Source organism: Humulus lupulus, chromosome 7 (genome assembly GCF_963169125.1).
Source record: "Humulus lupulus chromosome 7, drHumLupu1.1, whole genome shotgun sequence".
In the NCBI taxonomy this organism is placed as follows: domain Eukaryota; kingdom Viridiplantae; phylum Streptophyta; class Magnoliopsida; order Rosales; family Cannabaceae; genus Humulus; species Humulus lupulus.
This window is the reverse complement of record NC_084799.1, coordinates 39,623,965-39,639,842: the sequence shown is the minus strand read 5'-3', so window position 1 is coordinate 39,639,842 and position 15,878 is coordinate 39,623,965. Positions and strand designations below refer to the sequence as shown.

Sequence of the window (15,878 nt, the reverse complement as noted above, 5' to 3'; positions counted from 1 at the left end):
ATCATAATCGAGCCTATCGAGCTAGTTTCATATATTACCATAGATAACATCGAGCTTCAATCGAACCTATCGAGCTACTGGTTCAAACCTAGAAAAAACCACAGAAAAACCCAGACCTAAGAACTACCATACCCATTCCACACCACCAGATTCAAAGGGATCAAAACAACAACAATAATCACGAGGGTTCAAGAATATACCTTAATGAGAATATGGGTTCGATTGATGGGTTCAACGAGTTCGACCGGTTCGACGACGTGGGTTTCGAGCTTTGTTGTCGTCGTTGGCTCGACAGAGAAAGGGTGGCCGACTTTGGAGAAGAGAAAGAGAGAGGGTGAGATCGACGGGTTCCTTTGCTTTTTGGGGTTTCCTTCAGTTTGGGTTTAGGTTTCGGGGATTGAGAGTATGAATAGAGTGTATGAGAGTTTGTGTGGGAGGGGTATTTTTGGTACTTGGTGAAAGTTTAACACCAATTTGAAAAATTTATTACTGCTGGTAGTAATTATACCCAGTGAAATTTCCCAGCCTAAATCCTCATTTACATTGTGCACAACTAGTTCAGCATGAGATTTGATGGGGACTCCCCTGTGTTTGATGAGGACTCTTTCTAGCAAGAAAGCTTAGCATTAGATTTGAATTCATAAATATTAGATCGAATAGCTTGTCGTGCCTTGTACATTGTACTGTATAAATTTGCGATTAAATAATGCTATTTTCTACGTAAATTGCTCCTTAAATCGTTTAAGCCTTGTCACTTATCAATGGCGAAGAAACAAGTAAATTATCAACATTATTCATATAATTAATATAGAATGAATAGTAAAAACACAATGTACCAAATGACTACCTGTCTCAAAGTCTTGACTTTTGTCATGGTCTAAGTTTGTAGTGTTCTGCGTTATTGTCCTTATTCTCTTTATTCTCTTTGTCGTATTTTGGTTTTTCACATCCCTGAATGGCTTCTCCGAGTAATATACAACAAGCCATTAACAATATCAGTTTGTCAGAGGAAGAAACTGATGGATTGGCACTACATGATTTCACAGGCGAACAGGAAGAAGAAGCTATCTTTGACTGGAGATTGTGTATAGTGGGCAGATTCATCGCCCCTGGGGCTCTGGACTTTCAAGCGATGCAGCAAACATTGGCAGCACTATGGCGACCAGGTAAAGGGGTTTATATTAAAGAACTGGACACCAACAAGTTTCTATTCCAGTTCTACCATGAGATTGATATCAAACGAGTGGTGGAGGGAAGTCCATGGTATTTTAATAGGAAGGTACTGGTTATTGCAAGAATGGATTGTGACATAAACCCCCGCATCTTACCCCTGAATCGGCTGGATTTATGGGTACAGATCCATGATCTCCCTATTGGCTTTACAACATCTAGAATACTGGAAGCCATAGGCGGATACATTGGAGTATTCAAGGAGTCTTGTGATAAAAATTTTATGGGTACTTGGCGTGATTATATGAGGATCTGTGTCTCTGTGGATCTAAACATTCCATTGAAGAGAAGAATGCGTCTGAAAAGGGGTAGTGATGAGTGGTTATGGACAAATTTCAAGTATGAAAATGTACCTACTTTCTGTTTCATATGTGGATTGATAGGTCACTCAGAGAAATTTTGCCCAAAAAGATTTGAAATCCCAGAAGATGAGTTGATTCAACCGTATGGTGAGTGGATGAGAGCTCCTCTCCGCCGCCAAACTAAACTCATTGGGGCTCAATGGTTGAGAAGCAGTCCGAGGGAGGAGGATAGTCCTCAGTTTACTCACAGTAGAACTCTGGCGGCCGCATATGGTGGTTCACCTAGTGGGTCTAGTCGGTTTCACCCTATCCCCAAAAATCCGGCCTCACTCTTAACGCCCCCAAATCGTGGGCAGCAGTTATTAGGAGAATCTGCATTGGTTTCGGACTCTAGTCAACCCTCTGTAAACTTAATTCCACCGAGTAATGAGCTGGCAGTGACAACTGTGGACCCAAGTCAAAGGCCCATCATTGTGGAGTCCAAAAAAAGGAGAACTGCCCAGCTTACGGACCTTGGTACAACCCAAATGATGATTACTGAAATGGGCCCTGACTCTTTTGCTGAAGACCATTCCCAAACAAAGGAAGTTGAAAAATTCCACCAAAAAAACTTGCACACGGCGGGCCACGTTTCGCGGTCCCACCAGGAATTATGAGTATATTAAGTTGGAATTGCCGCGGGCTTGGGACCCCGTGGAACGTTCAATTCCTAAAGGAGCTAGTTCTCCGCAAGAAACCCAATTTCGTTTTTCTTTGTGAAATTATGTGTAGAAAAGATAAAGTTGAAAAGCTCAAATCTAGTTTGGGCTTTGCTGGCCTGTTTGTTGTTGAGGCCCAGGGTCATAAGGGTGGTATTGCTTTTCTTTGGAGATATGCCGAGGAAGCCCAGCTCATGAATTTTAGTATATCTCATATTGACCTTGTCATTGACTCACGTGGCAGTCCTAGGTACCGCCTCACTGGTTTATACGGTGAACCAAACAGGTCCAATCGTCCATGTACATGGTCCTTGCTTGAATCTCTGGTCAACATATCTCCTCTCCCTTGGTGCATCATTGGTGACATGAACAATGTCCTTAGCCAGCAAGATAAAAGAGGCGGTCAACCATATCCTCAGTGGCTCATTAATGGTTTTACCAGTGCTCTTCAGCATTGTGGTTTGTTCGACTTGGAGCTTCATGGGTATCCTTATACGTGGGAGAGAGGTAGAAACAGCTCAAATCTCATTGAAATACGACTTGATCGAGCCCTTGCTAATTCTAGTTGGATTCATTCTTTCCCAGAAGCTATACTCAGCAACCATGAAATTTCTACCTCAGATCACTGCCCCATTATATTGTCTCCGATCCCCACTACCAAATTTTCTGTTGCTAGGCGCTTTAAATTTGAAAATGCTTGGCTTCGCGAGCCCATGTGTCGTCAAATTGTTGAAGAGGTCTGGCAAGCTAATCGGCATCATCCTATTCAGAAGAAAATTGCCATTTGTGCCGACGTTTTGGGCACTTGGGGTCACGATATTACAGGAAGTTTTAAGAGAAGATTGGACCATTGTAATCGAACCTTGAAGCTTCTGAAACCTCTCCATGACAGTCATTCTATAAAGAAATTCCAAGAAGCCTCTACATCGCTATTTGAGATTCTTACACAGCAGGAAGTTTTTTGGAAGCAGAGGTCCAAACAGTTGTGGTTGCGTGAGGGGGATTTAAACTCCAAGTACTTTCGTGCCTCGGCCAGAACCCGTAGACGTGCTAACCATATTGAGAGTCTCCGAAATGCTACAGGTGAGATGGTGGATTGGAATTCTGGCCTTGAACATCTTATGGTGGAGTATTTTCAGACTCTGTTCAAGTCTTCAGTTGATGAGTGGGACGAAGTTGTTGACTGTATTGCACCGACCATAACCCCTAATCAGAATGCGATGTTGATGGCTCCAATAGAGGATGATGAAGTTAAATCGACATTGTTTCATATGCACCCAGACAAGTCTCCTGGGCCGGATGGGATGAGTCCGGGCTTCTATCAGAGGTTTTGGCCTATTGTTGGGCAAGATGTTATTCACGAGATGAAGAGTTTCTGGCATACCGAGACATTTAATGAGCAGCTACCCCTTACTAATATTGTCTTGGTGCCAAAGAAAAAGAGGCCTATGTCCATGCTTGACTTACGCCCTATCTCGCTATGTAATGTGCTGTATAAGATTATGTCTAAGGTACTAGCGAACCGTCTCAAGCAGGTTATTGATAGTGTCATATCTGAAGCTCAGTCAGCTTTCATACCAGGGCGCCTCATAACAGACAACATAATGATATCGTACGAGATCATGCATTATTTGAAGCGGAAAACTAAGGGCAAGAAGGGATGTATGGCTTTAAAATTGGACATGAGTAAAGCTTACGATCGGGTTGAGTGGGGTTATTTAAGAGCTGTTCTATCCAAAATGGGATTCGATAGAAAGCTGGTATCTTTATTCATGCATTGTGTTACCTCTGCCAGATATCAGATTTCTCATGCTGGGCGAGAGTTTGGGCACATCATTCCAGAGCGAGGTTTGCGTCAAGGAGACCCTCTATCTTCTTACCTCTTTATTATTGGGAAATTTACAAAAATGCACTAAAAGTTAAAAAAAATCTGAAAAATACGGTACATTACAAAAATACGGAATTTTTTGATAAAAACACGGAATGGCAAAATTGTAAATACGGAGTGACAAAATCATAAATAAAAGCTGTAAAATACAATTTCTTGTGATCAACGTTTACAAACTAGTAAATATATGTTACGAACTTATAAATATCTGTTACGTGTTTGTAAATAATATTTACAAAATCAGTTATAGAATTGTAGATTTTTTTTTTTTTTTGTAGATAAAACTTACAAACAAATTCGTAACTAAACTTTTTATTTTTGTAACAATAATTTGCAAATCTAGTTTTACAACTAAGAAATATATTTTTGTAACTAATATTTACGAAAATATTTTATAGTTAAGAAATCATAAACAAAATATACATAAAATTATTATACTTTTTCATATTGTTACAATATTGTACCAAAAAATTACATGAACCATCATATTTATGCTATACAACTTAAAAATATAAATTTAAGATATTCATTATTTATAAAACACTTTATTGAATATAGTGGTGAAATACAATATTTTTCTTTAAACAAGTTTTACATTTTTGTAACAACAATTTACAAAACTAATTTCACAACTAAAAAATTTATTTTTGTAACTCACATTTACATAAATATTTATAAATTTATTTAACATGATTATTACAAAGATTTACAAAACTAATTTTTTAACTTTAAATATATTTTTGTAACAAAACTTGAAACTTGGATTAGATTATGATTTTGGTTTAACATGGAGTGTTGAGACTTGACTAGCTATGATTTAAAAAATATATATAATATTTTTATAAAGAATAATAATATTGTGATTATCTTTAACTATATACTGTAACATATAGTTATTAATGTTAAGTTTAATTAACAGTATATTGTAATTTGTATAAATATTTATTTATTTTAAATAAAATAAATTACTCTATTTTATTTTATTTTATTTTATTGAAGGTAGTAACTATAATTATTATTACTTTTATTATTATATTATTTGATATGCCTAATTCTTATTAAAAATTAAAACAAAAAAGTAAAACAAAGGGTTAATATATATATATATATATATATACGGGTGGTATGTAGTGAATGCCGGATTTTTGTAATTTGTTAACTGTACCGTATAAAACGAATTTTTTTTTAGATTACGGTGGAAGATGTAATTAACTCTTTATTATTTGCACTGAAGGATTTTCAGCCCTTCTGAGAGATTATGAGCGCAGGAGGATGTTCAGAGGAGTTCAGGTAGCTCGAGGTGCCCCGATACTATCCCATATGTTTTTTGCAGATGACACTTATATATTTTGTAAAGCTACTATTGAAGATGCCGAGCATGTATTGCACCTCCTATCAGTGTTCGAAAGGGCATCAGGCCAAAAGATCAATTATGATAAGTCGTCTATCTTCTTCAGTCGCAATACCGAGGTGAGATTACGTGATAGTATTTGTGGAGAAGTGGGGATTCATGAGGCCGATGATACTAGTACTTATTTGGGACTACCCAACATTCTAGGTCGCAAAAAATCTGTAATTCTGGGCTATTTGAAAGACCGTATTCAGCAGCGCATCCATGGGTGGGAGGGGCGGTTCCTATCTCGCGCAGGCAAAGAAATTTTACTCAAAACAGTAGCTCAAGCCCTTCCTAATTATGCTATGAGCGTATTTTTACTTCCCTCTGAATTGTGAAAAGATATTGAGCGCCTAATGTGTAAATATTGGTGGCAATCTTCGGCTAACAAAAATAGTATTCATTGGATGAGTTGGGCTTGAATGAGTAAGCCTAAAGCTATTGGGGGGCTCGGTTTTCGATCGCTTCGTGACTTCAACTTAGCTCTACTTGGCAAACAAGGTTGGCGTCTCTTACTACATCCCAATTCTTTAGTAAGTCGGGTATATAAAGCTCGCTATTTCCCCCGTGGTAATTTTCTCTCGGCAAAGTTAGGTGGCTCACCAAGCTTTATATGGCGCAGTATTGTGGAGGCTCAGCAACTTATAAAAAAAGGTGCATCGGTCAGAGTGGGGTCAGGTAGAACAATTTCTATTCTTGAGGACCCGTGGCTTCCTAATGTTGAAGATCCCTACATTCATACATCACACCCCTCTTTGGTCAATTCAAATGTTTCTCAACTCATGATACCTGGACAACACCAATGGGATGAGGACATTTTACAGGATATTTTTATTGCTAGAGATGTGGATTTGATTAGCAGCATCCCCATTAATGAGACATAGCCCGATTCCTGGTATTGGAGGTTTGAGCATCGTGGCATTTATACTGTTAAGAGTGCTTATGCCGCTATTCAGGCTGAGAAGAATACACATGCTAACAGTGACAATTCTGGCTTTTGGAGGAGTTTATGGCAACTTAAGGTGCCTCCAAAAATAAAAAACTTTCTCTGGCAGGCATCCTCCGACTGTTTACCAACAAAAGAGATACTGCAAACGAGACATGTTGCTGTGAACGTCCTCTGCCCTTTGTGCAATTCAGACCGCGAATCTATTTGCCATGTTCTCATTACATGTTCTTTTGCCCAGGCCTGCTGGAATAGACTTGGTATTGGCCGTATTCCCTACCCTCAAGGTACATTTTCTAGCTGGCTCTCCTCTATATTATCGATGTACTCAGGAGAAAAGAGGCAATGGGCTGTCATGCTACTGTGGGCATTGTGGAAAAGCAGAAACGATCTTGTTTGGAAGCAAAGTGGAAATGAAGTGGATGAAGTGATTGCATTGGCTAAGACTGTGCTTAATCAATGGATTAGTGCTCAAGACAGATCCTTTGATCTCTCAATGGGTTTTGTTACTCAGTTTGATGGCAGCGAGCACTGGAACCCCCCAGCAGATGGAATGATTAAGCTTAATACTGATGCAGCTATTTTTGAAGCTTCCCAAACTTTCAGCTTCTCTTGTATAGCTCGGGATTCCAAAGGTTCTTTGATAGAAGCTTTTGCTAAGAATGATTGGGGTACTGTATCTCCTGAGCTGGCTGAAGCTTTAGGTATCAAAGAGGCGTTAAGTTGGGTCAAGGAGAAACATTGGAGCAGAGTACAGATCGAATCCGATTGCCTGGTCGCAGTACAAGCGATTCGGAGTACAACACCTCTATATTCCTACTTTGGAAGAATTATTACTGAATGCATGAGCCTTATGGAAGAATTACAATCAAGATTTGTTTCTATTAACTTTATTAAACGATCTGCTAATACTGTGGCTCACTTTCTAGCGAGATCCACAAGTGTAATTTCTGATCGTCATTGGGATTTCTCTAATGTACCCTCTGAACTATTATCTGTATTATTGCAAGATTTGCATTTCTAATGAAAGTTTATCTCTTTGTCAAAAAAAAAAAAAAAATCGTTTAAGCCTTAACAAGCGTCACGAATTGTATTGTTCCTAGAAAATAAAAATGCATTAAAACTAGCAAAAAAAAAACGAAAAAATCCCAATGGAGTCTTAACCCCAGGAACTCGTATTATTCTAATTAATTATCAACGACGTAAACCATTAGCATAATAATCACCATTTACACACGCTAATAGGAAAAGAAATCAATACATGCCAATATTGTAACTAATATCAAATCATCCAAAAGTAACATCGACTCCACACGAACACACTAAGCTATTAATAATAGGAAGGTAACTGCACAGAAAAGAGCAACGACAAACTTCAGCTTCTAAGATGAAAAACCAAGTTCTCATTCAACCCTCAAGACGGAGTATCTGACCTTGAAGTTGCGCTGACACTCCGGCTCCGGCTCCTGCTCCTAGAGTAGCTACGTTTCCCAGACTTTAAGCTACTCCGGCTAGGAGAAATGCTTCGAGAAACACTCCGCCTATCTGGTGAAACACTTCGGGAGTAGCTCCTCCTGGAAATCTTAGGTCTAGGTGAGGGACTACGTGAGTAGCTCCTTCTCGAGCTTCCCCTCACCCTGGGTGAAACACTAGGGGATACAGAACAGTACCGGTGCCTTCGTTCATAGTAGTGGTCATCTGGTGAGTAGTCCCTGGAGCGATATCTTCTTACATAATAACGGTCATCTGGTGAGTAGTCCCTCCAGCGATACCTGCTTCCGTAATAACGGCCATCTGGTGAGTAGTCCCTTGAATCACATGGCGAGTAGGCCCGGTCACGGTGGCGCACTGGTGACCTGCTATAAGGAGACCTTGACCGAGAATAGGATCGGCGTCGGCTATCATATGGTGAGTATGACCTGCGCCTGTGTGATCTTCTGCGTCGGTAATCGGGAGAGTATGATATGCTTCTACTTCTGTCAGATGATGATCCAGGTGAGCGGCTCAGACTCCCTCGGTAAGGAGAATAGCTAGGAGAACGACGAGGAGAGTGGCTTGGAGTTCCTCTCCTTACTGTAACAACAAAGAGAAACCACAGAAAGTACTTAAGCCAATGTAATTGAGATAAAACAAATAATGACATTGAAAAAAGACTTACCGTGTATTGTTCTGAGGCCAAGATACCGTCCTGGAGTTGGAGTACGCCCTCTTCTTCTCCTAGCCTGAATGTAACATATAAGAATAAGACAAGGAATTGCATAGCCATTCAAAGAAAACGAAACAACACTAACAAGAATAAAAGCATAAACAATGACAGCATGATATATCATGGTATATGAAAAGCAGAGTACATAATTTAAATGACGAGAAAAAACAAGGAGAGAAATGCAGGGCATACAACCCCATGGTCTGATACTTGAATGATGTATTTGATTTGTTTGTTTAGTTGAGATTTTGATTTTGGTGAAGAGCTGCTACACACAGCTAACCTGCTGCCACAAACACTTCAAGTGGAAGAAGCAAACAACTTTCAAACTCAAATGAACAAATAACGAACCTTTCGGAACTCTGATACACAACTTGGAATTAAGCGGGATAACTGGTAAATTTGGTTGTACAAGTAAAAATGCTCAAACGAAACATGTAATTACCTTCTCCACCGTAATAACACGGCCTTCAAGTACAGAACGGTTCAAGTACTTGATACAGCGATCAGCCTCTTCAAGTTTCGACATTGTTACAAACCCAAACCCACGAGATTCTCTTGTCCAGGGATCAACCACAAGATGCACATCCACCACCTAAACAAACAAACAAACAATGCGAGAGCAGGGTCATAAACAAAATTCCATAACTCGGAAAAGAAAAAGAAAAGAAATTGCAGTACAAGCAACCATACCGTCCCCTCTGTTGAAAAGTGCTTCTCGAGTTCTCTCTTCGTGATCCGAGGCGACAGCCCGGTAACGTACAAATTGTTACCCGGATTCTCAACATCACTCATTGGACTCCTGCCAGACAATATACAATATATACAAGCATTATTATCGAAACATCAAAGTAAAGGTCCTTATAAAGGCAGTTTAACTTTGGTTGAGGGCATTACCTGGATCGACTTCTCGACCTTGATCTGGACAAAGACCTCGAGATAGACCGACCGTATCGCTTGATCGGGGATGGCGAGCGAGAATACCTGAAATATTAATAAAAGCGACATAAGAAAACGAAAGAGCGGCATAATGAAACTCGACAGAATTAAACTTTCTCAAAATCAAAACGCACCTTGACCTTCTGGAGTACGACATCTGATACAACAAAACAAAAATATGTAGCATGTTAGAGGACAACCACCAAATATCATGTACTAGATGATATAATACAATTTAATAATTTGTACCAAAAACAACAATTATCAAAAAGACTTTGAGGATATCACAATAAAGTCAAGAAAGAAAACTTGTTCGGAGCAAGAAAAGTTTCCTAAAGAAGAATTTTCGATGGAAAATGTACTCTGCCTTTCCGCGTTCGTGAAAAGAAAATAAGAAAATGTTTATGGATAATCTAAGGCCGTGCTGATGTACATAACAAGAAATAAAGAACTGTAGTTCCTAAAGCGAATTCCCATTTCACTATTCCCAAATCATACACAATAAGAATTGCATGGCAATTTATAAAATGGTTCACAGATTCAATTTTTTTTGGATGTTGGAAGGGTAATTCGTATAATTTCTCGTGCAAATTTGAATATGTGCGTAAAGATAAGTGTCCATCTAAATCTAAATTGGAACAAGAATGATCATTCTTAAAAAAAAATCACAAACAAATTCAGATTAAGCATGAAGTTGCGACATAATCATTATAAATTATATATCATGGAAATAAAACAATCAAATTCAGATTAATAATGAAATCACGACATCATAATTAGAAATAAAAACTCACCATACCAAGGGAAAGTAGAAAATCGGGGAAGAAAACAGATAGAAGCCTTTTTCTAGCTCTGAAAACCTCAAAGGAAAAATCCCAGTTCTAGGAAAATGGGACTTTCAAAAGTGGTGTAAGTGCCTTTATAGGTGAAATCCGGGGGAAGGTTCTGGATGATCGGACGCCAAAACACATTAAAATATGTTTAAAAGCCCGGGCCCCCCGCCTTTTATTTCTCCTGTACGGAGTATGATAAGTCTTGCCACGTGGTGCATCTCAAGGGGGTTTTGGTAAAAGCACTTTTTGCTTGACGTGGCGTTTTCTGGTAACGCGATGATACGAAATAATGAGATCCCCGGTATAAAATCAGTCCCTGTTTCCATGCATATGTAACGTGGGCCCTCAGGATTTGTTTTCGCTATATGCGGTTGAGATAATTTTTTTGAGGAAATTTTATTTTATTTTATATGAGATTTTTAATAGTGTGTAAATTTTTTTTTTTTTCAAAAAAAAGTTAATTTATGACTTATTTTAAGATTTTTCACTTTTATAGATTTATTTTTTCATAATTTTGTATAAAAGTTGTTTTATGTCATAGTTTTACTCTTAATCAAGTTTTATTAATTTGAAATGGTGTGTTTGTAATTTGATTATTATTATTTTTTTTAGCTTATTTGTTTTTCTATATTATTTATTATATAACTAATTTTATATTAAATATTTTGTATGTTTCTTTTTTCAAATCATGTATAAGGTAATCAGTTACTTGATTGATCTTTGACAATTATGTAAAAAAAAATCCTAGAGCTAGGTTAAATAATATGTACAGGAGAAGTAATCAGTTACCCTGATAGGAGTAACATTCTGCCATAAGAGGGGTAACCAGCTACCATAAGAGGGGTGGCGGGTTACTCATGTTAAATATGAAAAGATACATCAAATTTGAATGAAAAAAATGAAGAATACTTCATTAAAAAAATGAATAAGTAACTATGATTTTAGTAACATAGGTAACAAGTTACCATAAAGAACTCAAATATATACACATACATCATAACATGAAGAGAACTATTTACTCCTAGAAATATACACGCAAAAAACGTGAATGTAACCAGTTACCCCCAGAAATACACACACAAATAATGGGAAGGTAACGAGTTTCCACAAATCTGAAGATAGAAAAAAAAATCAGAACCACCCCCTTTCCATTCTCTCCCATCTTCTTCATGTACTTTTTTTTTTCTAGATTTGAATGTTCCCATCAAGGTAACTAGTTACCCATTCATGTTTTCATATTTTTATTAGTTTCCTTTCCAAATTTTGGTGTTCTTATAAGGGGGCCAGGATGGCAAATTATGGAATTATGTGATTATATGATATTTATGGTATCATTATGTGGTTATGTGAGTTATATTATAATATGACTTGATATGCACGTTTAGCTGTATTAAATATGCATGTGGGTCCATTTCTGTTTAGTTGGGCAATTTTCATAATTTGCCCCGTTTTGGGCACATTTAGCATATATGTGATATATATGTGGGACCACATTATTATGTGAATACGTTTGGGTTACTCAGCATGAGACGATCCTAGAAAGCAAACTAGTGGGAAAGTCACAACGGGATCCATACTTGACTCAGAGTGATTCAAGGTGTATTTTGGGTATTTAGGACATTACCGAGATATTGGGTAATTGGAATAAATATTTGATGATAAATTGGGAGATAGTGAGATCAGGAGGAATTATGGAAATTTTGTCTATTTTACCCCGGGGGCGTTGTTGGGACCCCGAGCATTAGGATTTGCTTGAGTTTACTTAAGCTTGAAGTAAACTGTCAGAAATAAAAAAGAACGTTCTCTCTCTCTCTCTCATGTTCCCTTTTCAACACCCGTTCGCATTTTCGAAGGAAACTTGAGTTTTAGGACTTGGATTCAAGCAAGGATCGAGGCTTAGCGATTCTAGGGAATATTAGAAGCTTATTAGCTGGAGGATTTAGTTGGGAAACAACTCAATCGGAGATAATCCAAGTTTTAAGTTTTCAGGTTTTTAAGCTTTGATTGGATTTTATGTTTTGATGAGTTTTTGGATGGTTTAAGACTTGGGTTTTAATGGTTTTGGATAATTTGGATGTTTGGGAACTTTGATTTTGAGATTTGGATATGTTTGGATAGGTTTTTGGAAGGTTTTAAGTGGGAGAAAACAGAGAAAATGGCTGGGTTTGTGGTCAAGTCGCGACCCAGATGAAGCCAGAGCCAGGTGAAGTCTGCCTAGGGGGCATGCCGTGACTCAAGGGAGGCCAAGTCGCAGCCCGCACCCTGAAGCCCAAGCAGAGGCTCTTTGTCAGGGGGGCAAGTTGCGACCCTCAAGGCCAAGTTGCGACCCGCCTGTGTAGTTTTGCCCATATTTGCTTTTTAGTCGTGGGAACTTAACTCTATGGGCCTGGGATTGATCCTAGTACCTAGTTTGGTAGGATTTGACGTCCCGAAGGCTAGGATTTGGTCCTGAAGTATTTATTTAGTCAATTTAGATGGGATTTTATATTATGGTTATGACTAGGTTATCACTAGGGGCTTGGAAGCAGGATCGTGCTTGAGGGTCGTTTATTGGTAACCTATTGTTGACCGCGTTTTTGGCCAACGACGTGTAGACGTCAAAAACGATAAAAACCTTCAAGAGAAATAAACGACACAGACGATTTTATAGTGGTTTAGCCCCAATGTGTTGGTAATAGCCTAATCCACTTAGAGTTGTGATTATAGATCTGCACTCAAGATCAGATGAACCTGAGTCAACTGAGTTTCTTCAGTGCAAATTACAAGAATACAAGAATTCTCTCAAATACAAGTACTCTGTCTCTCTAGAAAATTCAGAATTTGAATCAAAAGTCCCACCTTATGATGCCATAAGCCTTGTATTTATAGGCTCAGGATCGTACAAATGATATCCCCCATAATCGGGATATTTTATTATTCTCATTATATTAAAATTACAATAATATTCAAAATATAACAATACACTAAATTTGTGGGATAAATTGAGAGATTCCCGCGTATGCCAAGACTGATTCTTGTTGAAGACGTTTCTGGGAATCTTGACGTAGTTCTGCTCTATCTAGTCGATCCATATCACATTCAGTCTGGTCGGCCAAACCTTCACTGGGCAGACATGCACTTGGCTGGGCAGACAGGTCATGACTGGTCGGACATGGTCATGACTGGTCGGACATGGTCATGACTGGGCAGACAAGGTCATGCCTGGGCAGACAATCATATGACTGGTCGGACAAGGTCATGCCTGGTCGATCATGACACGTGACTGGCCAGTCAAAATTCTTCATTGGTCTACCGGGTCACTCCTAAGCCAGATCACTTTATCACAACTCTGAGGAGCCAATATATTTATTGACTATTAATGTGTCGTTTACGGACCATGCATTGCCACTTGTCACCTCTATTGCCACGTCATCGATCTCCAATTTTTGGGGATAACATTTGCCCCCCAAGTTTATTATACGATTTTCTCGTATGATAAACTTTTCTTCTAGCAAAATGTTCTTGAGGTCATTCAAAAGCTCCTATCCGATCGTTAACTTTGACGTAAACCCATGACTGAACTTGCCTTTTGATTTCTTCAAATTCTATTTTTTGATCTTGTTGTAGTATGTGTTTTGGATGAGAAATGGTGTTTGTGCTAGATGGAATTTAGGGCTTTGCTTTTCGGAATGGGTTTATGGTGAGGTTTGGGTATGGGACATGGGGTATGGACGTTTGGCTATGGCTCTTTCTTTTGTGTAAAAAGTATGGTCCGATTGGACCATACAATAGCCCCTCGGTCCCAAGGGCATCCGATCAAATGCTAGCTATACTCGGACTAGGGCCCTCGGAACCTCGGATACGCACGCTTGAGCTGCTCGGACTAGACCCCACGGAGCCCTCGGACATGCCTCCTCGGACACTAGGTGTACCGCTCGGATGAGGCGCAGCTCCTCGGACCCAGGCGCGCATCTCCTCGGACAGAAGCTTCATGCGCGCATCTCCTCGGGTGTCTAGGCATCCGATCGGATGCACCGCCCAGCTCCTCAGCACTAAGCACGCCGCTCGGACCAAGCATGGCATGCCCTAGGCACTTGGCACGCCACTTGAACCAAAAAAATTTCTATGTCCAAAACTTTTAATTCACGCTCACCCTAGGGACCTTAAGCACTTTTTAGGCACAAAATTTATTTTTTCTCCATGCATGCTAAATTTTCACTACTTAGATAAAAAAATTTCTAAGTAGAAAAATAAATTCTGCTCTTGTTGAATTTTATTTGTATGGTTACTCACCTCCCCATTTTTTTTATTTTATGTAGAAGAATCGCTTCGACTATAGGGGAGGTGATAACCACACGCATTCTGATACTTTCATCTCGCAATCGAGCGATACTCCTCCAACTAGCGACTCTTCGCTGTTAGTCATGCTCAACAATAGAGTTTCCTACTCGACCAGTGATACATGCTCAGCTGACCAGGGAAGTTGTATCCCTCCCGACCAGGAAAACGTTGCACCTAATCAGCTAGACTTTGTACCTTGCTAGTAGTTCTCTTTTTTGTTGTGAAGACAATTGTTGCTTAGCAGCTTTGATATTTTTCTCGTACAACCGAGTTGTTGGCATTTATACTTTAATTTTCTTTGTTAACTTAAAACATTCTAAGTCTTTTTAGACTTAAAAAGTTATAAGTTTTTTTGTGAATAGTAAAGTCACTCTGATGTGTGCCTTATATTTTCGCATGAGTACTTAGTTTTCTAACTCAGAAATTCTAGACATTTCATAAGTCCATACTAAGTATACTTTCTCACACTCTTATTGCTCTAACATTTAATGAGCATAATGTTTATTGTTACACGAATATCTGCTCCTAACTTGAAATTTTAAAAAATTCCAAGTTACTTAAGCTTTGTCAAACAAGTTAGCTTAATGGCCTTTTTGGACTTCAAAAATTTACAAGTCAGCCTAAAAACATATATATTAACTCGTGCTCTTATTGCCTGTGTTAAATTATATACCAGTATACTCCATGTGCCCCCCAAGTGATCGAGGGTTGAAAGATCCTTAGTCAGTTGCTACTTGACCGAATCTGTTCGAGCAGTTAATTACTCGTGAAACACATAGAATATATGGAAAATATTCGAGCAGTTGAACACTGCTTGAACGTATCGACCAGTTGAACACTGTCCGATTTTACCGACCAGTTGAACACTGCTCGGATAACTAACACACATGCATATTTGTAGCAAGAATCGACCACGCTGCGCGTAGTCTCTTTTATTACTCGTAAATTAAAAAGGACAAAACATGTCTAATAACGAGTCTTAAACAACCAAAATTGTTCAAAAATAAAATGACTGGTTAGCAAATAACTAGCTCATAAACCAAACTTAAATAACAAGTCAAACAACTCGAAATAAAGCTACCACTCTGAAAGCGGTATTTAGAAATAATATATCCTTCGATGC

General features: G+C 38.7%; 1 protein-coding gene across 2 annotated transcripts; it reads right to left on the bottom strand.

Moving 5' to 3' along the window:
- Positions 1 to 7,590: 7,590 nt before the first annotated feature.
- Positions 7,591 to 10,546, bottom strand: LOC133791203 (serine/arginine-rich splicing factor SR45a). 2 transcript variants are annotated; one of them, XM_062229127.1, is made up of 7 exons: positions 10,397 to 10,546; positions 9,737 to 9,759; positions 9,561 to 9,647; positions 9,357 to 9,465; positions 9,109 to 9,258; positions 8,616 to 8,679; positions 7,591 to 8,530 (listed from the first exon to the last, which is right to left on the bottom strand). In XM_062229127.1, the coding sequence occupies exons 1-7, from the start codon at positions 10,397 to 10,399 to the stop codon at positions 7,872 to 7,874; spliced, it is 1,095 nt and encodes a 364-aa protein (XP_062085111.1). In that variant the 5' UTR covers positions 10,400 to 10,546; the 3' UTR covers positions 7,591 to 7,871. The 2 variants fall into 2 exon arrangements, with proteins under 2 accessions (XP_062085111.1, XP_062085112.1); XM_062229128.1 differs by having other exon boundaries at positions 10,402 to 10,538.
- Between the last annotated feature and the right edge of the window lie 5,332 nt (positions 10,547 to 15,878).

Bases quoted from the DNA above. Each gene is read 5' to 3' on its own strand.
- LOC133791203 (XM_062229127.1), bottom strand. The intron at 9,648-9,736 runs GTGCGTTTTGAT...TTAATATTTCAG, and splicing joins TCGTACTCCAGAAGGTCAAG to GTATTCTCGCTCGCCATCCC. The intron at 8,680-9,108 runs GTAATTACATGT...TGTTACATTCAG, and splicing joins GTGTTATTACGGTGGAGAAG to GCTAGGAGAAGAAGAGGGCG.